Raw genomic sequence first — 27,801 nt, 5'->3', positions numbered from 1 at the left:
AAACCTCTACATTAATTCAAATTTATTACAATAAAAATCCCTTTAAGCCTCCCTACAGGCCAAAGTCCAAAATTTCCATAAGATAAAATCTTTAAAAGCTGATTGAGATCCTTCGTAAAACAAAGACCAATTTTACAGCTCCAAAATCTCCTTGAATTCTAAGTTACCATGATTAGAAAGGCAGTGTGATAGCCCGAAGTGTTTACACATACCACACACACAGCCTGCACTCCTCAAACGAGGCACCCCTCACGCTCAGTGTTCTGACAATGCTGAGCAGGGACTGCTACTTGAGGACCAGGATTGCTGGATCCCGGCTCAGAAACACAGAGAAAGAGTAGAACTGAGTCATGCCACTGAGAAAATGATAAAATGGTATTTCTATAAAAACAAAGAATACCCTCCACCTAATCATTAATTTGGTGTAAAAATTTCCCCAGTGCAAATGAGACCTTCCCAAGTTTGCATGGCTAATCTGACTGCAAACAACACAATTATGACCTTGGCACACAAAAACAAATCCCTGATGTCTATATGGAAAGAATAATGCAAAAACCAAGAATTAAATATTTTTGAAGTACTAAATGGTAGACTATTTGAAACTTTTAAAACACTTACCTTTCCTCTAATTTGGGAGCTTTAGGGCAAATTGTATCTAGTTCATCAGATGCTTCCAGCTCCTGAAATCAACACATGTGTAAGTTTAAGAAAATATTCACATCAATCTCCTTGGTTGTATGGTATTACAGAGTATCAAGCATCTCATCAGAAATACTTTATATTCCAGGTTCATTTTTGTAAATGCAGAGATTCTTAAGTAATTTATACTCTAGATTCATTACTGTACTTAGAAAAGTGTGTTCTAAATGAAAATTCTTTACAAGGTACAGACTTCTCAGTTCTAACCTTAATTATATCAAGTCCTCCTATGAGCTCTCCAGAAACATAGAGCTGGGGATAGGTGGGCCAGTTGGAATAGGTTTTGAGGCCCTGACGAACTTCTTCATCTGAGAAGATATCAAAACTGCTAAACTGAATATTATGTTTGTTAAGGATTTCCACCATCTGCTTGCTGAAACCTGCATAAGAAAAAGAAAATCAAGAACTTAGCTTCTCTCTCTCTCATACCCGTGATTTCATATTCCTTCACAGCACACATTAGCTACTGACCATAGAGTCTGCCTCTGTTTCACCGTGACTTAATCAGTACACCTATACAGCATGTAAAGAGAAAACAAATTCCAAGAACCCCTTATCTGACGTTGAACTATACCACGTGTTCAAGTATGGCTTAGCGTTTAGCACACTTGTGAGTTTAAAAAAGTCTGTGTGTATTTATCAATGTTCCTCTTAATATTAGGCACATTTTTTGTTGTAGGAGAAACAATGCTGGCCAGAAAGCCCTGGCACCTGCTCCATCCAGCAGGGAGACGAACAGTTGAGCCCTGGACAGGCCCCCTCCCCTCCCTGCACTTCCCCATCAATCAGGGGACTGACCTGGATACCCCAGACAGTCCCTCCCAGCTCTGCTGTCTGTGAATCTCTAAGAATCACCACTGGATGGAGGAAAAGCCCCACAGCGGCCATCATTAGCCACTCCTTGCGCACGCAGACTGGAAACCCGACTGTTTGGTTTCTATTGCCTTGTATCAGGTCTGTGCGCTCGGTCTAGCACTTCTCCGTCTTTCGCCATCTCTAACAGAATAAATTAAAAGTCAAGGAGGAATGTGTTCTTTCAGTTGAAACTGGTACATTGAATTTCAAAGCTGTCTTCTCTGTTGTTATATAGGCACTGTCAATAGACTGACAGTGTTCTTTCTCATCTGGTACCATAACTTGACAGTCTCTTTTTTAAAACTATTTACATTCCCTAAAGTATGTAATGTGATTTTTTTTACTGCACTGTAGTGACAATCTTACGTTCCATGATTTTATTATACTTTTGTGACACATTTTTGTCCTGTACTTTTTTGACATCATTTTCTGATTATGACATTAGTACTGAAGTATAAGAGTGTGAATATCAGTCTTTTATAAATCTATTAGTCTTGTCTGAAAAGAGGATATTTTTCTTTCCATAAGCTAATTCTTCCCAATTGTTTTTCAATACTTTGTACCACTCCACTTTCACATTCCATCCTTCTTTTCAAACACAGTCATAATTCACTGGAAAATGACCTATTCTTTATGTGCAAAATTCCTGCAGGATTTCACAGCATCAGCATTTTGAAATAAAATCAAATCATAAAATTCAGTATAAGATTAATTGCAAGAATAGACTTCACCTGATGCCATGCAAAAGCACCTTTACTCTAAAACCTGGATGTATTACTGAGCTCCAGACATTTTTCAGATCTAGTTTATTAAGATAAAGCACTGCTATTTATTTGTACAGCATATAAGTTGCTTTTCCTACAACTCAAGTGTTAAGTTCATGTACAGCCTGAAGTAAAACACTGATTCTGAAATTTTTTTCATTCATCTGGGAGTTCATTAGTAAACAGCTAACGGCTGATTGCTGATGGTTATTCTGCTGCCAATATATTAACTCATTTCTACTGTAACTGGCTGAGGAAAAGCTTTCCTTTAGCTTTAGGCAATTACATGCAGACTAGAAAGATTGATGGGTAATGTTTCGTTTTTAAGGGTTAAAGTGGCAGACTGGAAATGTTATGCTTAAGGATAAAATAGTGAGAAGGCTTCCTTCTAATAACACAATATTTACACATTTTTTTTTTAAGAAAAGTGCATGAATGCAATAAAAATATTTACAAGTGGAAAAACCACGTTTAGCTGCTACAGAACCAGCATTTCGGTCTGCAGTCGTTTGTACTCATGACAGGAGGCGTGAATAGTACACCTAACTGGGCCATTTCATCACTATCTAGTCACAATAAAACCCTGAAGCCCACTTATGAACCAACGATGCTTGTGTCTGATTTAAAAAGAAAAACCTGCTAAGATAGACTTTTACTGCAGAAGAAAGGTCTGTCCCGCAGTTCAAATACCCTGCTTTGCTAAAAGCTTTGTTAACTGAAACTGATACAAGAATTCCCAAATAACTTAATTAACCTGCATGTTCAAGGATTTAACATTCTGTTTAAAAAGATGGACATCTCGGTGCTTCTTGAAAATCTGCCTAAAACATGAGAGTCCTCTTTCCTGTCCTCCTGAGGAACACAGAATAAGGATAATCTAATTCTTTGATGACAGACACCCTATCAACGTGTCAGGCTCATAACACACGACACACTTCTGCCGGTAGAGCCCAAAAGTGAAAGTGACGAAGACAGAGTGTGAAGCTTGCAAGGGTCGGGCTGAGACCCAGCGGGCTCCACGGCAGACCCTGAAACGGCTTTCAGGGTTTCCTTGAGAGAAAATTTAATGTTATTCACTCATGGCTTTTGATTAATTGAAATCAAGGTGGGGGCCAGCTAATCAAAAATCACCATAGCTCCACTGCACAACGGGAGCCCAAGGGGAACACTGGGTGCTGCTAACGGCAGGGCCTTCCAAGGGAATTCTGTACAAAATACGGAACTACCAGCCAGTCGCGTCCAGGAGCACGAACGGTCACTGCTTTTATAAAGGAGGCTTTGCCTACACCTCGTCTCTGATGTGCCAACACAGAGCAAAACCTCTTTTCCACTAAGCAGCTCAGAAAGGAAGCGGGTGAAAGTCAAGCATGCGCCTATGTGAGAGAACAGTTTAAAGATGCAGATGGTGTGTGTGGCAGGGCACAGAGGAGGGGAAACAGAGCCAGGGGCGCATCAGTGGAGCGAGTGGCCGGGAACAGCCACAGCAAAATACCTTCTCCTCGATCCTTAAGTATTTTTTTAAAGAATACCTACATTCTAAAATAATCTATTCACCATATGTCACATGTTTATTGTATCTGACAGAAAGACATGCTGTTACAGAAATCAAGGTATCAGGAAACAGAAAAGCCTGTTAAAAATGTAGTTCTAAAAATCATAAAGAATAGGGGCACCTGGGTGGCTCAGTCAGTTTAGTGTCCGACTCATGATTTGGGCACTGGTCATGATCTTGGGGTCGTGGAATCAGGCCCCCGAGTCGGGCTGTGCGCGCAGCAGGGGGGTCTGCTTGAGATTCCCTCTGCCCCTCCCCCCCCCACTCAATCTCTCTCTAACAGATAAAATCTTTTTAAAAAATTACAAAGAATAAAACAAGTACTTGTTTGGAATGAAACTGTAACTGTTAAATCATATATATCTAAAAATCTCTTTTGAATTCCCTAATTATATCTTTTATTATCTAAATGTCTATAATACTGTGTTTTTCAGGTTGTTCTAGCATGTTGTAAAGCTTTTTTACTCTACCTTGTTACTTATAGTCTTCTAAATGCCAGTTAACATACAAATGGCTAGAAATACATTATAAATTAAGTCTAATAAAAAGGTAAGCAGGAAAACGACTATTTCTAAGTGTAATTCTAACTTACTTGAATAATCATACAACATCTGATCTGAAAAGGATCTCCAAGACGGACTCTAACCCCAACACCACCAAGGAAGGACTGGGTGCAGAGGGAGAGTTACTGACCTGTACCTACATCCCCAGGGCAGAGGCATAAGGTGGTGTTGGGATGCGGCTCATCTGCCGTGACATCTGGCTACCACGCTTCCCAGTGCACGACCTCCCCCTCTGCTGCCTTAGCACCCCTTCCCAAGCTGCACTTTTACCACCTGCCAGTCTTGTTAGGTTCCCATTCAGAAAGGAGTGAGAGAATGCTCCTGTTCCATCCCAAAGAAGAGAGTATTCTATTGGTTTTACTGTAGGCTTACTGCATAGAACCCTTCCTACAGGTTCATCCACATCTGACAACAGTTCACCCATACTTCAGATTGCAAGGAAGGCACTGAATAAAACCCATCAGACTCATGTTGTAAGTCCCTGTTCTCAGGTCACCAAAGAAAGTACCAGAAATGATTTTCCTGCCTGATGGGAGAAAGTAAACCAGTTGTAACCACTATTAAAAACAAACCACCACAGGGGCGCCTGGGTGGCTCAGTCGTTAAGCGTCTGCCTTCGGCTCAGGTCATGATCCCAGGGTCCTGGGATCGAGCCCCACATCGGGCTCCCTGCTCGGCGGGAAGCCTGCTTCTCCCTCCCCCACTCCCCCTGCTTATGTTCCCTCTCTCGCTGTGTCTCTCTGTCAAATAAATCTTAAAAAAAAAAAAAAAAAAGGATGAAAAAAAAACAAACCACCACAACAAAGATGGGCTGTTGCTATCTGGGGTTAACTCCAATATAGACCAAGTTAGTTTTTCAACATATAAACAGGAGGCATTACCTGACATGTAAATACTAGCAAGGATATTTTTCAAGTAGAACTGAGAGAAAAAGGAACCATTTCTTTACCTTTTTAAGACAGGACTCAACATGAAACTTTATTTTTAAAACTAGACTTTCATAATCTAATATGTAATTTGTTAACCATATAGGGAAGAATTTACAATTAAATTTACACTGGAAGCTAGGTTATTTTAATAAAGTCACACTGGACATGCAGTAATCATATCAATAGCACACTCCATTTTACTGCTGTGTATCTTAATAAACTCCCTCCTGTATAGTTGAAACAAATACTCTCAGATTCTCAACAGCAACATCAAGAGGCATTAAATGCCCAATTATGAAGCATAATAATGTTGTACTAGGCATAGTAAAAAGAAAATAACATAAACCCAATACCAGAGGGGTCAAATAAACTCTAAAACTCACTTAAGGACAAAATTACAAGCATATATGTACAGAAAATAAGAGTGATTATAAGCCACAGAATTCAGAATCTTTCAATTATTAGCACCTATAAACAATAGGTGAACACTGCAGTCACATAATTCAATGTTGGGACAAGAAGGAAGGCAAAAGCACAGGGGGACACACAGGAATGCCACCAAAATTCTGTAAATTTTTAAACTGCTGAATCTGGACTACATGAATCAAGAGACACTGCCAAGAAAGACAGGAAACTGTTAATAGCAAAATGAACTGAGCAGACAAAAGCCCATTCAGGTGACAGCAATGTGATGGCTGGAACCTAATCCCAACTACACTCTGAGGTGACCTGAGCAAACTCCCCCTCTTTGGGTACTTAGGTATATAAAACAAAAATCTTCAATCAGATGATTTCTAAGATGCCTCTGGGTTCCAACATTCTCTGTGTGTGTGACGCAACCTAATTCTCATCACCTCACGACAGAATGCCAGTGGGACTTAGGACCTTCCTGATTTTCTAAAGGTATCTCAACACAAGTGTAAGAGGAACGGACAGCAGGAACAGAGATGGGCACCTAGCTGCACCCCACGCTGGTCAAGCACCCGTTCTGTCTGCGTCCTTGTGAAAGCAGCTTCTTACCGCAGCGCGGCTCCTGAGGAGTTCCTTTCATAAACAACATGCAAGGGGCGGCATGAGTTAATTTCTTCAGGCGAAGGTTGAGATCTTCTTTAGGATGCTCGTTACCACTGGGTGGGAAGGAGCCGCTAGATGCATGGCGCTGAACTTTTTTGGTCAACTCTGGGGCATGTGCACCATCTAATCGGTCAATTTTCTGAGAATTCTGAAGTTAAAAAAGTCGTTTAGAATATGTGTGGCATTCTTTCATCATCCCTTTTAAGATCCAAAATTTTAACAAGTATGAACTCATAGCTCTAGCCAATTTTTAAAGGGGTCAACACTATTATATGTTTTTAAAAACCTGATTACCAATTGCCAGATGCATCTTAATTTTAGAAATACATAATTGTCTTTTTTTCCCTTTTTGGGAACATACTAGGAAAACATCACAATACCTCAAACTCAAACCAGATCAGAGTCTAACCAAAAACAGAAAAGATTTCCCCACCCTCATGGGGATGAATCTATTACTAAGTATAAATGCGGTATTGGGGGGGGAACTGTGGTAACACTCAGGGATGCCCTAAAGCACAGATCTGCACCTGCTTCCTAAAAGAGTCATTAATCAAACCAGGACCAGCCAGATGTTCCATTACGCCCAGGCACATGCCCTAAGCAACCAACTTTGACCCAACTCAGGGAACATTTTGGGTCTATAGCCAAGTATCCGGATTGTTGTCTAGAAGCCCCAACTCTGATTGCCCATGACACTTCTGCAGGAACCCCAGGCCAAGCTTCGGCATCAGTGCAAACAAGGAGACTATGAGAAGACAGGGCAAAGCCAGAACAACCAGTGCCAAGTGTTCAGGGATCAGGGGAGAGGGTAAAGGAACCAAGACAGAGCCCCATGGCCCACAACAGAAGCAGGATCTCTTGTGCCATCTTTATCCTTACCTTGAAAAACAGAAAGGTGGGAACAGAACTAATTTCATATTTTTCAGATACTTCAGGAACGGCTTCAGCTTCCAACTTTAAAATAAAAGAATTTAAAGCTTGATTATAAAAAGGTCCTTTCTTACTACTTCAATATGTAAATCAGCTTCACATGCATCATCCCTTCAAATAGTTGATGTTTTTAAAAAGTATGGTATAAAAGTTTATGACACATTTACATTTAAATGAGACTCACTGGGCTGGCATGTCATCCACTGAGTCTGCAGTGTCAAAACAGGTTCAGAGGTTTTTATTTTGTTGCACATTTCAAAAGATGCCTGGAGGCTGTGAATAAAATTTTTGGTGCACTAGTGACCTAGTAAATTTTCAATCATATGCAGCTACTACTATATTGAAATCCATAAATCACTGACCCCAGTTATGTCATGATTACAGTGTTTATTTTCTGCCCACAGCAATTCTTGCTGTTTGCTCTATTGACTAATTTCAAGAGGCAGTACATCATGACTGACAGTTGTAGCCTTCTGCAAATTATGAAGCAAAAAGGAGTATTTCTTCAATAAACTATTGATGTCTGATAAATTTTACCGTTAACTCCTGCAAGGCTGCTGGACACTAAGCAGATATCTTGCTAGGTTATTTGCTTCTGGGTCTATTCATACATTTAAATGCATTTTAAATAAGATGACTGCATTCTGCTTGATAATTTCCTTGAGGCCCCTCAACCAGATATGATGTGCTATCTGGCATATGAATTTTAAACGTATTTAATAACTCAATTTCTAAATAATTAGAACACAATTCCTGTAAGCTATTTATGTAGGACTTTGTAAACCGTACACTTTGAGAAAAACCAAGACATAATATTATATCCTTCCCTCATAGGACTGTCAATTTAATATAAACTTTTTAAAACCAATAAAAATCTGTATTCACATTATACCTGTAGGAAATAAAATTTATTGATAAATTATATTGTTAAAAGATTTAAATACATATATCCTGTATTTTTCCAGGAATGAAAGATTTCCACTGGGCTTAAAACACTATTTTTATCTAGCGCTTTCCCCGATCCGGTATATATCTATCCAAATGAACCTTGACGGTAAGTGGGAGGCAGAGTCATTTGTCTTTGGTTTGTATCTTCCATCTCATATATTTCTTGGGTGCTCTTTTCCTACTTTATTTTTTTTTCTTTAAAACACCCTTTTGAAACAATATTTGTAATTACTTTCATTTTTCAAAATGTACTAGGTGAAAATCATATACATTTTAAATCAACATCAACTGTCCAATAAACCCGAAAAAATGAAAAAAAGAAAAAGCATTTGGAGAGAGCTATTTAGAACACATTTTTTAAGTTTTTAAAACTTTTGTGCTGCTTTCTTTCATACAATTGCACACTCAGACCAAAGAGGAACAGAAAAGGCAATGATTAAGGCAGTTCATTATTTTCTCTCTTTCAAATAATCTCTCAAGTGCCCACCACATGTGGGCACTGGGTTAGGCTCAGTTACGATCCCTATCTTTGGTACTACTGGATTCTAACAGCAAATAAGACAAATTTTAAAAAGGGGCAATACTAAGAAAGAAAGAAAAAAAAAAAAAAAACCCACAAGATAATAGTCTTAAGCCAAACCAAACCAGGAAGTATCTGGAGTCAAAAACACAGTCCTCTGTGTGGCCAAAAGTTGACCTCTTCTCATGTTCCTGCTGGTTTCCAACAGTCTCCCTTAATGACAATTCTTCCAGGAAGCAAACAATCCTCTTGAACTTCCTAAAGCCAGGAAGATCACCACATGCACCTCTCGAAAAACAGCTCCCAGGAAGATGAGATCTTAATAAGACAAAGGCAGTGGTGACAGACAAATCCTCCCGGGCACTGGCCAGGAGTGCCACTGAAGGCAAACCCATTCCCCCAGAACAAGGTTTCTGAGGTCCTAAAACCTTTGCACACTGAAATTCTTTGGGAACATTTTTATTGGATGTAAAACAGCATGACAGTTCTATCAATAAAAATAGAAAATACTGAAAACTGATCTGCACTCAGAAAAGACCACAGATGATCGGTAAGAGCGATCTTTCATGGAAAGCCTACCCTGTGCCACAAACCATGACAGGCCCTTTGCAGACAATGGCCTAAACTACTTAAAACCTGGAAAGGTGGGTAGTATATAATCAACTCAAACTTACAGGTGGCTAGGTAAAGATGTAACTTGTCCAAAGACACAAAGATAATAAGTAGTAGAGCTGAGAAACAAACCCAAGTTTGTTTGACTATAAAACCTATGCTTTTTTTTCACTATACTGTGGTATACTTTTTCTACTGTATCAATCAAAAAGAAAGACTGAATTTCAAGATAGGATTTATACATGACTTTAGCATCCACCAAACATGAACATTTCCAGAATGGAATCTCAGACAGAACGAATGCCTTCGGTGGGAACCACCTGCTTGCTGAACCACGACTCTCGAAGTCAGACCCTTCCCCTGAGGTGTGCTGTACGTCTGTGGAGTGGGGTGAAGAGAGGCAGGGAGGTGTTACCACAGCAAGGTAAATCCAGAGGTAGGGAATTCACTCTCTCCAGGGTCACCAAAGACCACTACGACAGTAATGGCTAACAGCTATGATTAATCTAGGCCAGACACTGTTCTAAGTGCATTTTGTGTACTGACTCATTTAATCTGCCTGATAATGGATGCTGTTATCACACCTGACTTCCAGGAGAAACTGGAACTTAACAAGGTTAGGTAAGTCAGCCAAGATTACAACACTGTTTGGTGGAGCACGGCAGTATGGCTCCAGAACCAAGCTCCACTCTACACTACCATGCTGCCATTTCAGCAAATCCAATGGCTACCCCTCTTTCCTCATTTTACTGACCTTTCAGTATCATCAGTGTGACCACACCCACCTTCTCGAGATACCACCTTCTTGACAAGCCTTCACTTGGCTTCCCGATTTTTCTTTTTCCCAAATTCTTTTTTTTTTTTTTTTTTTAAAGATTTATTTATTTATTTGAGACAGAGAGAATGAGAGAGACAAAGAGCACATGAGAGGGGGGAGGGTCAGAGGGAGAAGCAGACTCCCTGCCGAGCAGGGAGCCCGATGCGGGACTCGATCCAGGGACTCCAGGATCATGACCTGAGCCGAAGGCAGTCGCCCAACCAACTGAGCCACCCAGGCGCCCTTTTTCCCAAATTCTGAGACTCAGTCTCTCTGGCTTCTTCCTTCACATCTGGCCAACCTCTACATGGCTGGCACATCCCAGGACTTGATGCTGAGTGCACTTCTCTTATTTATGCTCATTCTCCCTGAGTGGTCTCATTCAACCCTGTGGCTCTAAGTAACACCAATACGGCAACAATGCCCAAGTTAATATCCATGCCAGACCTTCCCCCATCACCTCCAAGCTACACACTCAACACCTGCACTCAGATCTCTACTAGGTATCTCCCACTAAACCTGTTCCTCCCCAGGGCATCTTGATCTCTATAATCCATCCAAAGGATCAGATCAAAAAGGAGACAATTTTGATTAAGCCATTTCCCTCACCGGACATCCACTCCATCAACAGGTCCTCCAGGTTCCCCCTTCAAAATATAAGCCAAATCAGAGCATCATCTCGATGCTCCCTCTCCACTAGACTTCAAGGCATCTCTAACCTGGCCTGTATTTGAAATAGCCTCCTAATGAGTGTACTTGCTTCTAGTCTGCATCCTTTCTTCCCCCACTTCAAACCACTGCCCACAGGACAGCTGGAGGAATCAACTTAACAAGAGAAATCCAATTGTGTATCACTTCCACTGCACTCAAAATAATACCCAAACTCGGGGCACCTGGGTGGCTCAGTCGGTTAAGCATCTGCCTTCGGCTCATGTCAGGATCCCAGTGTCCTGGGATCGAGCCCCACATCGGGCTCCCTGCTCAGCAGGAAGCTGCTTCTCCCTCTCCCTCTGCCTGCCTGTCTGCCTACTTATGATCTCTCTCTCTCTCTCTGTCAAATAAATAAATAAAATCTTAAAAAAATAATAATAATACCCAAACTCTTCCAGTGCCCACAAGGTCATCTGGCTGTTGCCTCCCTCTCCAACCTCTTGCCAGAACCTCTCCTCCTTCACTAGCTCCACTGGCCTTCTGCCGGCCCTCCGACAGTGTTCACTTGCTGATCCACAGCCTAAAAGTTCATCCCAAGCTCTCCCAATGACAATTCCTTTTCACTTTCCAGCTTTCCCTTACCAGATACACCTCTCCAGCCCAACCCGAATAAAGTACCCACCCGCCGCCAAGTCCTCCTCTTCTACCACCTGTTTCTTTTCAGAACTTACTACGATGTAAAATTACCTTGGTAATATGTGACTCGATGGCCCTACTGTTCTATACCCCCAGTGACTAGCATAATGGTGGCATATAAATAAGTGTTAGATAGATAAATTCTGACACACTACTAAACAAAGGCTGGTCACTACTGCTAAGCCTACAATGGGAATGACCACTGGCCAGGGTGGCCCTGAGAACAATTAAACCTCACATTCAGAGACATCTTGTTAAACTTCATTCTTTCTAACTCTGTGACATGATCTAAAAGGAAAATTTTTCATAATCAAATTCTCTGTCCAAAGAGATATTTAAATTAATGTTTTGGGTAGCTTTTTAAAAGACCTTTGCCAAACTTAGCCCAGGAACGGCTAATAAACTTTGTTAATTATTAGTATTTTATTATCAAGACAGCATAAATAAAAACTAGAATATTTTTAAGATTTAGCTATTCTACTTGAATTATGTGAGAGGCATTTATAGAGCTCCCCCAAAATGGAATCCTACATATGTTCTCTTTAAGTGCCATTATTAGTATTATTAGTAACATGTCAGTATTCTCTGCTGCTGAAAAATAGGAATTCAGCTAACTGGTACCTAGCTACGCAGCTGGTCGTTCCCTTCTGGAGACTGCCCTGCATTGTCTGTTTACACAAGCTAATTGTACAGACATTTAGAATTAAACATTTCTATAACCATATAGAAATCATCTATACTGATTATATAGACCCTTAGAAATTAAATACTATGAACTGTATTTTAAGATGCTTACACATTCAAGAATAAATCAAACTAAAACAATTCCCATTTTTTGAGAATCAAAAAATACAAATTTAAATATATAACTCCTTCTATACCTTTGCCTTCGTACCTGAAGTTACAATGGACATAATAAAATGCAAGTACACCGGTACTATACAAACAAGATCACTGCGAAATGAAACACAGTGGTACAAACCTCACCAACCAGGTGGCCGATAAGCCTGTCTTTGAGAATTTACGTACTAAAGTGCATTATAAGGTAAGATGATTACCACAGCCTAACTGGATCAGAATAGCAAGCTGGAAGCGGGGTGGGGGAGGCTGACATAGAAGGTGGGAGCCACCTACACAAAGGAAAGCAATAAAAAAAATGAAAACAAGGTAAAGTAAAGGTCCCTATTTCAAGTATCCCACCATCTAGTCAAGAAGCCAATCAAGGGGCGCCTGAGTAGGTCAGTTGGTTGGGTGTCCCACTCTTGATTTTGACTCACATCACGATCTCAGGGTTGTAAGATCAAGCCCCACACTGGGCTCCGTGATGGACATGGAGTCGGCTTGGGATTGTCTCTCTCCCTCCCCCTCTGCCCCTCCCCCCAAGTGCTCTCTCTCTTAAAAAAAAGAAAAAAAACAGCCAATCAAAACAGGGAATTAAATGACAGAACAGACAAAAACACAAGATATTCTCTAATAGTTGAACCAATGGCACAAAGTTTGGAGATGAAAGAAAAAAAAGCCACAGGAGTACACAGGAGACTTCATATAAAATGGATTTGAATTGAATCATCATGTTGTGCACCTAAACATACAACCTTCATTTGAAGAAAAATAAATAATAAATTTAATAATAAAAAACAAATTGAATAAAATTTCAATAATTAAGTCATAATAAAACCAAATGTAAAGTAAAAATGAATGGCCACTCCTATAAAAAAACGAATTTGATCTGGACCTCGAACAGAACTAATGGTACCCAACTTTCCCATCACAAAGAGCCTTGTGCTTCTCTTCCTCCTTCCTATCTTGCCACCAGACACTAGATCTTGAAAGATTCTATCTCTCAAACAAGTGATTAAATGATAGATGTGTTTTCCCATTTTAGTTAAAGATAAAGTGCTAACAAACTGACTTAACGTAATTTGAAAAGGGCATGTAACATTTTAATTAGCCATTTAATTTTATTCTGAACAAATGTTAAGTTTTCAATAAGACTGTTAGCAATAAGAATAACTTGTGTATCTCCTCTAAGCCCTGGGAGGCAGGCAAACCTCGGCATGGGGCCCAGAGCCTCAGGTAGGTCTAGACAGGGTGGCCAGCGCAGGAGAGTGCCACCCCACAAGGCATAGACATGGTGCCGGGGAGCATTCAAGCACTCTGTCACTACATCATCAGTACAGGCGAGAGCGTGCTCATTCAGATGCAATAAACCTAAGAGTCCTGCCTTTCAGCAACCTGTTCCAATGAGCAGGAACTACTCAGGCCAAATGTATGCTCACTTTTCTCAGGTATTGCTTTTCCATCATCCACAAAATAAGAAATTGTTTATGGTCACAAAACTTTACACTCAAACTCTTAAAAACATCATGTTTAAGATCACCTACATAATGATTTTGTAAATTTAAATTATAGAATCAATTGATCTCTATAATTCACAAGTCAAAAATGCCAGACTAGGGGCACCCGGGTGTGGTTCAGTCAGTTAGGCGTCTGCCTTCAGCTCAGGTCATGATCTCAGGGTCCTGGGATCGAGTCCCATGTCAGGCTCCCTGCTCAGTGCAGTCTGCCTCTCCCTCTCCTTATGCCCCGCCCCCAGCTCGTGCGTGCATGCTCTCTCTCTCTCTCAAATAAATAATACCTTTAAAAAGAAAAAAAATGGGGCACCTGGGTGGCTCAGTCGTTAAGCGTCTGCCTTCAGCTCAGGTCATGATCCCAGAGTCCTGGGATCGAGCCCCACATCGGGCTCCCTGCTCAGTGGGGAGCCTGCTTCTCCCTCTCCCTTGCTCCCCCTGCTTGTGTTCCTGCTCTCGCTCTCTCTCGGTCAAATAAATAAATAAAATCTTTAAAATAAATAAATAAATAAATAAAAAGAAAAAAACTAAGAAATCAAATTAAAAGACACAGAGGTGGCAGAACATCAGTTCCCTACCCTAGATGGCTCAAAAGCTCTCATTAACAAAAGAAAGCTCTCTTTAAATGAACTGCATCCTCTCTTACTGGGGCATGCCAACAGATCTCTCAAATATTTTACTTATTTACTCATCATTTAAATTACCTACCTTACAAACTCCATGCAAATTATCTTTGCCGTTTAAAAGAAACACTGCTGGGGCGCCTGAGTGCCTCAGTCGCTTAAGCGTCTGACTCTTGGCTTCAGCTCAGGTCATGATCTCAGGGCTGTGAGATCAAGCCCCGTGTCAGGCTCCATGCTCAGTGCAGAGTTGTTTGAGATTTTGAGATTCTTTCCCCCTCCCTCTCTCTCCCCCCTGCAGCTCCCCTCCACTCACATGCTCTCTCTCTAAAATAAATAAAATCCTTAAAAAAAAAAAGGGGGGGGGGGGGGAGAAAAGAAAAACTACTCCACAGAGTAAATTTCCAGAAAGTAATGCTTCCTGGAAGAACTACCCACCTCATGCTGTCAGCCTTCCCACGAACAGCAGGTGCACTCAGGTTCAGGTGTCCCTGACAGATAAGGACTTCCCAACCCCTGGCTTACTCAGACACTTAAGCACTTGAACAACTTAAAATCTCACTGCCAAGTGTGGTACCAATGTGAGAAGTAATTCTATAGTTGCCTTAAATAAATCATTCAGATGGCAGCTAAGAACAATGTGTTACCTAAACCAGAAACATTATACACATAAAAGCAGACATGCAACAATTACCATCATCTTGACTAATCTTATGATTGAAATGTTTAATCATTCATTTCACTGGTAATCATTATCTTTTATCACTGACCAAACATGCAGTTTTAATGTCTCCTTCTATATTATTTATATTGGACATTTTAGGGTTACATTCTAAGGTTACATTACACATTTCATTGGAATTTTAAGTGAGTCCTTAAATTTTAAAAAGCTAACTATTACATCTATATTTGCTCTGTCTTCATACAAAAAAAAAAAAAACACTGAAAGGAATCATGCAAAATTAATATAAGCAGTCCCTTTTTCACAGGGTGGGACACCAGGGCTGGCAGGGAAGGTGTGGGGGAGCATTCTCACTGTACACTCCTTTCGCTGTTCTGATTTTGAGACATCTAACTGCAATACCTATTCAAAGCACACTTACCTATATAGAAATTGCCTGAAAATTACATCACCTATTACACGGATGAATTAGCCTGTCAGAATTCTGTTTTCAGTTTACATAAAAAGTGGAAAATACAGAAGATACCACTTTTAGCCCCATAAATGGGTATATTTGCCAACATGTGCTCTGAACTCACTAATTATAGTTTTAAAAAATAAGGATTTGGTACTTTTTGTTTCTTTAAATCCTAAGGATTTCAAGTCTTTGAATACAGGGCGTGCCTCCCTTCCCAAAAATTCATTTCTAAGATTCTTGACTCCTATTTGGGCTTTGTTGCCTCAACCAAGACTAAGTCCTAATTGACAGCATTAAATGTGCTAAACCAAGTGAGCTAATCTACAGCCTCAACTATCACCTTCCTAGTACGTGCCCACCCAAGAGACAAACTAGGAATGTAGAGTGTGCACAGCCACGTGGAAACAAGGCAAGGCAAGGAGATGCTCGATTCCTTTCTCCTCTGCTTCCTAAACAGGTCAGAAAAGCTTTCAGTTTCTCCTCTAGGTCTGCATTTACGTGACCCAAGACAGTTGCTTCTTCGTGTTCCCCTGGTTCCTAGCGGCCTCCACACACCCTTCCTTTACTCGCTTTCCATATCACACCTTGCTCTTCAATGAAGCAAGCTTTGTTAATATTTTTACTATATTCAAAACACGATGATCCACAGTGAATGATCTAGTTGCTTCTGCTGGCGAACATCCCCACTACCCATCCTGCAATTTACTAGTTCTGTCCTCCCACCACACACGTTAGGGAAAGTGTGGTTATTGTCACAGTATTTCATACTTGAGAAATGCAAAACAATTTTAAGGTTTTTAAGAATAATCTACTGCAGGGCGCCTGGGTGGCTCAGTCGGTTGAGCGACTGCCTTCGGCTCAGGTCACGATCCTGGAGTCCCGGGATCGAGTCCCGCGTCGGGCTCCCTGCTCGGCGGGGAGCCTGCTTCTCCCTCTGGCCCTCCTCCCTCTCGTGCTCTCTGTCTCTCATTCTCTCTGTCTCAAATAAATAAATAAAATCTTAAAAAAAAAAAAAAAGAATAATCTACTGCAAAAATAAGAAAAAATAACACCAATTATAAACATGTGGAATTCCAAATCCCTCCTCCCTTATGTTAATAAAATGCAATCTGCCTCATAAAAGACGTGACACCAAAAATATAATACCTTCACAAACGAAACTTGAGGCTGTTCTTTGGCTAATTCTGCCATCACATCGTTCATCTGAGCACATTGTGGAGCCCACGGCGCCCAAAAATGGACCACAAGGAGGGACCTGGAAATCATCAAAATGCAATCTTTTAAAGTTACAGTATCTTTAAAAATAAGGAAATACTGACATCGATTAAATTCTATTACCAAAACAATCTTTACAAGAACTGCCTGAAATGTTTTTGTACTGCTAGAATTCTATCGTATTAAACCCAGACTGAAATATAAGGCTTATTACAAGGTCTTGGTAATCTTTTGGATGAGTTTTCAAGTTAATGATATTTCTTGAGTGAAGACTTAGCTCGTATGAAGTGGTTCTAAATATTCATCCATCTCAACTAATAGTCATATAAATCAATTATGTTTTCAGACCCTTAGGAAAGGTGGAAACTAGACTTCTGCAGCCGAGGCACCATGTCTGTGACAAATGGCTACAGGTGCACAGGTACTATGGGGTATTCACGTTTTAAGCACAGTACTGTGATGCTGGGCTCTAACTGTGACCATAGGAACAGGAATAAAATGTTGAAAATGGAAGGCACACAGGCAGAAAACAAGGGAAACAAATGGAATTGATTTTCACAAAGACAGGCTTTTTTTATATTCTACCACAAAAGATTTTCTAAAAATTGATGGTATGAACAGACAGAACAGTGGATTAATAAATTATTGACTAAGTTCTTAGGCATCTCAGTATGTACTTATCAACTATTTTCATATAAAATGGTCTTGGCTAAGGTATCTTTTAAGTCTATCTTCATATTGAACTGAAAAACCCTTCTATAGGAGTCTAAGTACAAATTATAATTATCCCCAACCAAAAAAATCTGAAAAACCAGGAAAGAAACACATTGAAAAATATGTCACATAGAGAAAGGAACTAAGGACAACTAACCTGTGGGCAAGGAAAGGAGTGGCCAACTGTAAACAGTACAGCCACGAGAAGCATAAGCCTCCCACCCAGTGCTGGCGAGCAGAAGCAAAGGGAGGACTTCAGAGGTAGGAGGGACAGGATTTGGTGACCTTGGAAGCATGGTCTAGAGCCAACTCCAAGTTTCTGGCTCAGTGACTGATGACTAGTGGTGGCACGAACGAGCCACGCATCATGTATAGAAGCTGCTAACCTGAGAGGAAAGGAAGCCTGAGGGGGGTGGGGGCTGTTAGTGATGGTCTGGAGCTCAGGAAAGAAGTCTGTGCTTCATCTGCAGATAGATTTGGGAATCAAGAAATGGAGCTGGCACCAAGCTCTCCTACCCTAGAGGATAAAAGACAGAGGTCAGAGCCTCTGGGCTCATCGACAGTAAGTTAGGACAGATAGAGGAAAAGGAACCCAGGCAGTAGACCAGAAAATGGAGCCTAAAAAGCACAGCAAGGTTAAAGGGCCTCCCAGAAGTCAAGAGAAAGATGTTAAGAAGGAAGAACTGACAACCATCCAATGCAGCTGGAAGGGCCCCAGCAATGCTGCAGGGCAGAAGAAGCACAGAGTCAGACTGCAGGATGCGGGGACTGAATCAAAGATGAGGCTGTAGGCTGCTAGGAATCTACACTTGAAGAGATCTGGCTGTGAACAGAGAGAGTCCTAGGCAGAGGGAAAGACAGGATCAAGGGATTTGCGCTCTTTTTAATACAAGAAAATCTTTATGTTTGTTTCATAGAGGGTAGTGCAAGTGGAGAGGGAAAGGATAAAGACACGAGAGGCTGAGGATGCAAAGGTCTTCGGGGGCGGCAGGAGGGGAAATCTAAGAGCAGAGAATTCACCATGAGGGAAGGGACAGCCTCCTCAGGGTCAGGAGTGAAGGAATCAAGAATGGGTAAAGCTACAAATAAATGTCAGATGTGTCCCGCATCAGGCTCCCTGCTGAGAGGAGAGTGTGCTTCACCCTCTGACCCTCCCCCTGCTCCTGCTCTCAGATGTCCACAAATTGGAGAAACTGTTGTATATTTATACAACAGAATACTACTGGGCAATAAAACGAAACCAACTATAGATGCATGCAACAATGTGCATCTTGAAAACATGATGAGGAAACCAACCCAGACATTCAAGACCATGAGTTGTGTAACTCCATTTACATAAAGTACAAAGAACAGGCAAAACTAACCTATAGTGACAGAGAGTGGGTCAGTGGCGGGGATTACAGGAAAGGAGCTAAAGAACATTCTGGGGCTCTATATTGTTTTGAATGGTGGTTACTTGTGTATGTACAACTGTTAAAATTCATCACACCTAGCTATTAAAATCCGTGCATTTTATTATGGTATGTAAGTAATGCCTCATTTTTTTTAAAAAGCTGGGATACCACTTCTAACTAAACTGAAAAAGGACTTTTTAAATAATAATATTCCATGATAAAAAAAAAAAAAGATTGAAGGAGCCAAGCATTTCCATATCCTACTGGTAAAAATTAAATTGGAACCTTTCAGAAATTTCTTACACACTGTCAAGTATCTATCCTAAGGAGTAAAGACACCTTCCCATTATCTTACACAGCCAAATAACAGGAAGAATCAATTCTTCAAAAACACTATAGCTTTTTTAATGGTCCTATAACAAAATATTATCAAGTCATTAAAAATCATATTTCAAAGAATTTTAATGACATGGAAAAATGCTCACAATATGATTATATTTTTTAAAATTTAAATGTTACCAAATTTTTAACAGTATGAACTGACCTATGCAAAAAAGATAACATCTGAAACTAATATACTATTGTGTATTAATTATACTCTTAACAGTTTAAAAAAAAGGAAAAAGGTATACCCACACAATTTAAATTCCATTACTACTAACATGGTTTTGAAGAGTAATTTAAATCATAATTTAAATGTGCAATCTTAACTTCCATATTGTAAAAGAGCAATAACTAGGGGCGCCTGGGTGGCTCAGTAGGGTAAGTGTCTGCCTTTGGCCCAGGTCAGGGTCCTGGGATGGAGCCCCACATTGGGCTCCCCGCCCAGCAGGAAGCCTGCTTCTCCCTCTCCCTCTGCCTGCTGCTCTGCCTGCTGCTCTGCCTGCTTGTGCTCACGCTCTGTCAAATAAATAAAATCTTTTAAAAATAAAACAAAATAAATTAGAAATAACTAATACCCTGGGATATTGGGAAGATCAAACAAAAATATAAAAATATTTAAAAATAAAAGCATATTAATAGTAATTGTACATTATCCACAACAACCTCCTATTTAGATGCTCAGCTCTCTAAGTACACACTGCCTAGTAGCGTAAGGACATAAACCTGAAACAAATATAAATGCTGCTACCCTCTCAGGTTACATGTCTGCATGAAATAACCCAACTTGCATGGTGCCCTGTTTGAGGAAAAACTTTAAAGGCCCCGTTCAAATCCTAACTAACATGATTTTAGACAATGTAATGAACATTGGTTGTACATCAACAAAATAATTAGTGCTCAATGAAGAGCTGTTTCTCTATTATTACTAGGTGTTCTGCTGCTGCAGTTACTTGTCTGCAGATAACAGCAGCTACAATTTATTAAATACTATCATATGCTAGACTCTTAAGTATTTTACAAATGGGTATTAATACCCCCCTGTATAGACCAGCTGGGGTTTCAGTGATATACAAACACCTGAGACGATTTAAGCAAAACAAAAATTTATTTTTTAAGATTTTATCCATTTATTTGAAAGAGAGAGAAGGAGAGCACGAGCACAAGTCAGGGGAGGCAGAGAGAGAAGCAGACGCCCAGTTGAGCAGGGAGCCTGACACAGGGCTGGATCCCAGGACCCGGGGATCATGACCTGAGCAGAATGCAGACATTTAACGACTGAGCCATCCAGGTGCCCGCAAAAATGTCAATTCACATAAAATTTTAAAACTGAGAAATGGTATTTAGGAAGTAGATTTTTAAATGATTACGGTAACAAGTACTGTTTAATGTTTTCCAGTGCTTTCATTTTCACAAAATCGGCAGAGATTTATTCCTTCCAAGAGGCCATCCATCATTTCCAGGTGCCCTGTTTCAACTAATCACTACGGAAAAGGCATGCTGTTTTCTGGATCACTTCGAGTACAGACCACCGGGAAGAATACATCCAAATCGTATGGACCGTGTGATTTCAAGGATTTTTATGATAAAAAATGAAACATAAAAACCAAAATGTGCAACACACGAGGCAAAACAGTCTTTCAGGTGACAGTAAGTTGAAACATTCAGGAAGGGCAGGTGCACACAAGCCCGGCTCCTTTCAAGAGTCCACCTCTGGCGCCGTCCCTACTTGGGCTGCCTATACGCAAGTGTTGGATGAATCACAACCCACCCTTCATCCATGAGTAATGGTCATCCCCGCCCCCTTTCCCCCCTAAACAATTTTCGAAGTAAACCTGAAATGTCAAACGGGCTGCTCTGGTTAACACCTTTAACTCCGTCACCTCCGTCAAGCGTGACCAACCAGCGTATGGAGATACCTGTCGCCCTGCTCCGTTTCCAACACAGACAACTCCCCGGTCCCACTCGCTCTCCCAAGCGGAGCACCACCTGCCGCTACTTCAAATTCGGGGGGCAAAATGCCACTGGCTGTGGCCACAAGCGTGCCCCGCCTGGGAGCGCCACGCAGGCACTGGGTTCCGCGCTGAAGAGACTACGGGCCAGCGCTCCCGCACGCGAGCCCAGCACGGCGCCCGCATCGCCCCATTCACCCCCCACCGCCCCACCCGGACGCAGCCACGACTCTCATCCGTTTCACCGCTGGGGAAACTGAGGCCCGGTTCTGAAACTTGCCCAGGGCTTCCAAGGCTAGTTAGAGGCAGGGCTGGGGGCCGCCTCGCAGGCAATCGGACCCTGGCGCTCCCAGCCGGTCCTCGCAGGGCTCCCGGGCCCGGCGGCCTCCGGGCTGCGGCACCGCCCCGGAACACCGGCCCGTAAGCGCCCCCTCCCCCAGCACGGTCTCCGTGCCCACCCCCGGGTCCCCTCTCCAAGGCGGCCCGACAGCTAGAAGCACGTGCGCCAAACCAGAGCCGACCCCAGCCGGCAGGTAAGCTGCACAGAGTGGGCACCGCCGAACTCCCCGGGCGCCACGAACGCTCGGCGCCAACCGGGCACAGTCGCCCCAGCAGCTAGGCCTCCCTGAACCGCGGGCCGCTGACAAAGCGGGCCGGGGCCGGGCCTGGGTCGCGGGCCGGCGGGGTCTGCTCGCCCCCTCCCCCCCGGCCCCGGGGCTGAGTCACCGCGTCGCCGGAGGCCCCGGGGCCGCCAGGCCGGACGGCGGGGCCGGGCCGGGGGCCGAGCTCGGCCCCCCATCCCGCTCCTCTTCCGGGGCCAGGGGGCCGGGATCGGAAGCCGGGGACCCCACAAGTCTGCCGCCCCAACAGGCCCCGCCGGCGGGGCGCGAAGGAGCCGGGCCGCAAGCCGCCGCCGCCCGAGAGGCCGCTCCCCGCGCGCGTCCCCTCAGCCCTGCCGCCCGCCGCGCCGCTCACTTGGCTCTGAGGCGCAGCAGCTCCTCAAACTGCTGGGCTGAGCCGACCTCCACCACAGCCGCCGCCGCCTCAGCCGCCCCCGCCGCCATGCTGCCGCCGCCAGACAGGAGCAATCGAGCGTGGGCGGCTGGCGGGGGCGGGGCCTCGGGCCGTTGCGCGCGGAAGCCCCGCCCTCCGGCCCCGCCCCGGGCCTGCGCCAGCCGCGAGCGCGGAAGCGGGGCGGGGCTTCCGGGGGAGTGCCCGCGCGCCGGGCCCGCGTGCTCCCGGCTCCCCGGGTCTCCGCGCCTACCCGGGAGTCCACAGCGCGTCGGCGGCGACTACAGCCGCTGGGAGAAGGGGTGCGCGCGTGTGGCGGAGTGCAGGTGAAGTCACGAGGTCTGGACGCTCAACAAGGTGACGTTTTAACCTAAAATGAAATTAAGTAAAAGGCGGGATGTTACTGAAAATGGGAGATCACATGCAGTAAGAGCCACGAGGAACTGTTTTGTATCCCAGCTGTGGTGGTACATATGCAAACCTAAACACAAAATCCATGGGACAAAACACATACACACGCAAATGAATTCAAGTAACACTGCGGAATCCGAAGAAGACGGGCGGATGGCGTGAATGTCGACATCCTGGTTGTGGTTTTGTTCTATGGCTTTGCGAGATGTCATCTTTGGGGGAGAATGTACACAGGATCTCTCTGTATTATTCCTTACAACTGCGCGTGACACGAAATTATTTTAAAATGTAAAAAAAGTTTTTTTTCAATAAATAAAATCTAGAGATTACTATATAAAAATGCAGTAGAAGGTGGGGGGAACAGCACCTTGCAAAACAGGATGTATATACTCCGATGGCCATTTTAAACAGAATTATAGGTAAATAAAATAGCATAGCTATATATAGATGAACGTAGCATAGAAAAAAAGGTCTTCAGAAGGATATGCCCCAAAGTGTTAGGAGAGCTCGCCCCCAGGAAGGAGGGGAGTCAAAGGGAGGATCTTCCCTTTTTACATCATGTACTTCTTAGTATCATTTGCATTTTTTCAAAGAACATGGACTGGCTTTGTAATTTAAAAACTAATGAAATTGTAATGCACTAGGGAAATGTGCTATAGTGATTCTTTTTCAAAAAGCAGCAGTATTCACTCCCTCTAATGTTTTAAAAATTCTGACTTTCCCTTCAAATGGAATTTGCTGAGAGCAGCGCACACCAGCTACAGAGCACCTATCTACTTTCAAAGAAGAATGTTAGGGAAACTCCCAGATTACATTTCCACTTCTGCCTCCTGCTCTCTCTGCAGCTCTCACTATTGACATCAACAGGCCTAACAGTTAGAAGCTGACCTCTGAGCTTTAAAATGCTCTGACTTTGGCCACAAATACCTCTCCACTGGGCCCTGAGCCCAAGCAGTATTTGGCTGTTGTGTCTGAGCTACAGGTCTGTACCATATATACATGCCCATGGTGATTTTCAGCCTGCCAAAGCCTTCAACATGTGTCTGTATTTATGTAAAAACATCACTGCCTACCTACACCTTATAGCTAAGGCAACAACCAGACCCACAGCAAGGAAGGGGCAGCATCAAGACTTGCCCTAGGCTTTCTGTTACCACCGCACGCCCATCTGGTGCCCCACCACGGCACCCCATCCCACCCAGGTGCTGTTAATACCCTGTCCTCTCTCTAAGCATGTTGCACCCAAAGGGAAAAACTCATTATCATATCAAACTGGTGTAGCCTATTGCAGAGTACTCTGGACTGGGCTCTCCCAAAGGCCCCTGTTGGTGCTCAAAAGCTCAAAGACACAGGAAAGCAAGATATTGGGGCTGATTTTGGCCAATGTCCCCAATGTATGTTCATCCCAGGCACTGAACTTCTGCTGACCTCGTAGGTAAGCATCACGTAGCCATGTCCTATTCCTTCAGGGCATCCCCTTTGGGAACCCAGTGACATTTTACCTGAAGTGTCCCCTGGGTAGGAGCCTCTCCTAGGCTTCCAGACCCTGCTCATTCAGGAACCAGGAACAGCTCTTCCAGCACAGCCCTGAAAAGGACGTTAGGTTTCCCCAAGGGTGCTGTGTGGCAGCTCAGGGACCTGGAACGTGGGGACCCATGCTTGGGTTCTGGGCTGTGAAGACTGAAATCCTGGTCTGGGAGAGCCAAAGTTCCAGACAGAGCTGCAGGGGGCCTTCCTGGCAGCAAAGCAGCTCCACCCACTTGATGTTGGTAAGTTGACCCCATTTTAAAGGAGGGAGTGTGTGAGAGAGAGATGGAGGTATAATTATTTTTCCAGGTAATGACAGCTAACATTTACTGCTCCTAAATAGGCAAGGAAATATTTTTTTTAAAGATTTTATTTATTTATTTGAGAGAGAGAGAATGAGAGACAGAGAGCACGAGAGGGAAGAGGGCAGAGGGAGAAGCAGACCCCCTGCTGAGCAGGGAGCCCGATGCGGGACTCGATCCAGGGACTCCAGGATCATGACCTGAGCCAAAGGCAGTCGCTTAACCAACTGAGCCACCCAGGTGCCCTAGGCAAGGAAATAGTTTAGCTGTGCATTTTTAATGACACATCCTTCCTTCCCGGGGCCAAGTGTCACTCCCTGGCAGGGCACAGGGCCGTGTGCTGGGCAGACGCCAATGAGCCATGGTGGAGAGGAATACCCGGTCACTGTAGAGGAGGACTGTGGAGGACAGGGAACGAAACCCCCGCCTGGCAGAGGTTTGTAAACCTCACCTCAAGGAGCCCAGAGACACAGGAGTACTGAGAGGGAGAGAAGGAGCCAGCATTTTTAATGGGCAAAGCATGGCATTAAAAAGTGTTGTTATTCAAGTGAAATGGCCAATGTTTCCTTTCTTTTAAGAGAGACTCTTAAATTCCAATTACTCCGCCCCTGAAGACCAGTTGAGAATAACCCCAACTGGAGGGAATTAATTTCCTTAGGAATTTCCCTGTTACAAGATTAATGGAGCCCCCCTGCAGAGAAACAGTAAAACTGTAAGTACAGTAGATTTGCACCTGAAGGATACATATTTTAATTTCTGTTCTCAAGCTGGGATAACATCTTCTCCAGCTACTATAAAAAGCATAAATGAACACCCGCACGTCTGCTGAGAACCCGCGAACATGGAGCTCCCCAGGAGGAGTCTGCACCTGGCTGGGGATGCCCAGGAGCCCATTCCTCCCCCCCTCCCCCCACAGGCTCATGCTCTCTCCACACGCACTGGTGGCCAGGGCTCCTAAGAAGGGGCACAGTGACCGCCACTGGGTGCAGGGCTGGGAAGGACCCAAATAAGGCACTTCCAGAGAGCCCCGACAGGTGGACTAGAGGTGACCAAAATCCAGAGGAGAATCCCTGGGCCAGATTCTGCGAAATCCACCCTAATCCCTGTGCCCCCGCCCTGCCATCACCCTGGTACCACCCTCTCGAGAGACCACAGCGCTGGATGCAGGATAGGGAGAACCAAAAGGCAGAGGGTCTGTGTCCTGCCCTGCAGAGCCCTCCAAGGAACTTCTCACCCCACTGTCCAACAGCTTTGGTGGCCCCTTCAAGAATGGGCCTTGGGGAGGGTGTCTCACAAACCATGTTGAAATATGCCAGCAGGTGGGATGCTCCAACTGTCCCCAACAGTCAGGGGCTATCCCAATGGGGAAATGGGAATAGGCTGTGAGGGTCTGTCTGTCAACCCTTAGGAACCCCAGCCTTGGATCTCGGCACCAGTTGGCCAATTTTCTGTGTTCCTTTCCTTACCAGAAACTGCTTTTATTGGAAGAACTCTATGTATATGCTGGCTGTAAAGGTTGTTTATGCTGTCATAGCTAGATTTTTATTGGTTGTATTTTTGCTGCACTTGTTTGAAAAATAATTATTTTCAAAGAAAAGAAGAATTACATATCCAGTAAACTAAATAAGACTCATGTTTATTAGGGACCCCTGACAGCTCCTCAAACGTGAAAAAAAGATTTCGAAGCAGTGAATGGACAATTTATGTGCAAGTTTATTTGTAAAACACATTTCAAGACGTACTTCATCTTGGCTGTGCCAATAAAAATACATTCTATTTCTTTTCAGAAGTGTGCGTTATCTAATGGTTCCGCAGCAATCTGGTTTCTCCTAAGATACGACTACATGGATAACCATGTACCCGCTAACCTAATCTAGAATTGGGTTGAATGTTTTGGGCTTGCTACACACACACACACACACACACACACACACACACACAGACATGGGCATATCTCATAAGGTGCTCTCTAGAAGAAATATATTTATAAGAAATGTATTCACAAATCTTAATCCAATTACTGCGATCTCCAAAAACACTTTAGTCAGATAATTTTTAAACTCATGTTTATTTATAATTTATCAGGAAAAAAATTCATCCTGAGCATTGACTGCCCATTTCCCTCCCCAGCATCAATCTAATCTCTTGTCTTCCATGGAGGGCCGGACAGGGTGGCCGGATCGGATGCAGAGCCAGTCTGCAGGCTGTAGGTGGCATCAGCTGCCTCCTCAGGCTGGGCAAGGAGCATCCTTTGTTGGTGGCTCCTTTATGCAACCTAGAGAGGCCACAATTCAGAATTTACACAAACTGGTTTCATATCTGTAAACACTCTGCTGATCCACCAAACAGGTGCTTTTCCCTGACCTGCCAACTTTGAGCACCTTCCCCCCCGCTTCTCAGTTGACATTCTGTAACAGTTACTAGGTCCGTACTGTACAGGAAGGCATGCCAGGGCAGGGCTGGGGGAGAGGAGGACGCCGTTGTCACTTGCACGCTCACATGCGTGTTTGTTTGCAGGTGTGATCACGGCAGGTGCAGAGTCCAGGACACCCTGTTGATGATGAGTGTTCATAATCACTGTGTATGTCTATACGCAGCTGCCTATTGTCCTGGGTCAACCTTCTACATTACAGTATTGTCTGTGTGCCCATGTATGTCTGTGTATGTATTCTCTAAATCCATTTGGTGTTAATTCTCTGCTCCTATTTATAATTCTTGCTTTTGAGTTTTGAGAAACTAAGGACACAGATGAACTTGATCTGGTGTCACAAACAAGATCACTTCTCAATCAGAAGTAATTCTTAAGGGGCGCCTGGCTCAGCCGTTAAGCGTCTGCCTTCAGCTCAGGTCATGATCCCGGGGTCCTGGGATTGAGCCCCACATCGGGCTCCCTGCTCCACGGGGAACCTGCTTCTCCCTCTCCCACTCCCCCTGCTTGTGTTCCTTCTCTCGCTGTGTCTCTCTCTCTGTCAAATAAATAATCTTAAAAAAAAAAAAAGTAATTCTTAAGAGAGCTAAGAAGTTTTAACCAGGCGAGCTCCTCGGGCTGTGTGGCTCCCACAGCTGATCTCAGCAAGCACCCTTCTAGACACTGGCTCCCCATCCGTGTGGTCTCATTTGAACGCATGGGCCTCTGTCCCGCCAACCTTGGCATTCTCTCACGGTCTGCCCTGG

General features: G+C 43.5%; 1 protein-coding gene across 1 annotated transcript in view; it reads right to left on the bottom strand.

Annotated features, from left to right (window-relative positions):
* GLRX3 (glutaredoxin 3) overlaps positions 1-22,479 on the bottom strand; it is a 31,698-nt gene extending 9,219 nt beyond the window's left edge. The window contains exons 1-6 of the mRNA XM_021703775.1: positions 22,352-22,479; positions 16,867-16,975; positions 7,316-7,390; positions 6,383-6,584; positions 907-1,079; positions 619-680 (exon numbers count right to left, since the gene is read on the bottom strand). Of these exons, the coding sequence (XP_021559450.1) occupies positions 619-680; positions 907-1,079; positions 6,383-6,584; positions 7,316-7,390; positions 16,867-16,975; positions 22,352-22,440 (710 nt within the window). The 5' untranslated portion in view covers positions 22,441-22,479. The remainder of the gene's footprint in view (positions 1-618; positions 681-906; positions 1,080-6,382; positions 6,585-7,315; positions 7,391-16,866; positions 16,976-22,351) is intronic.
* Positions 22,480-27,801: the final 5,322 nt, after the last annotated feature.

This window comes from Neomonachus schauinslandi, chromosome 6 (assembly GCF_002201575.2).
Source record: "Neomonachus schauinslandi chromosome 6, ASM220157v2, whole genome shotgun sequence".
NCBI lineage: Eukaryota > Metazoa > Chordata > Mammalia > Carnivora > Phocidae > Neomonachus > Neomonachus schauinslandi.
This window is presented reverse-complemented; position numbering and strand designations above follow the sequence as displayed.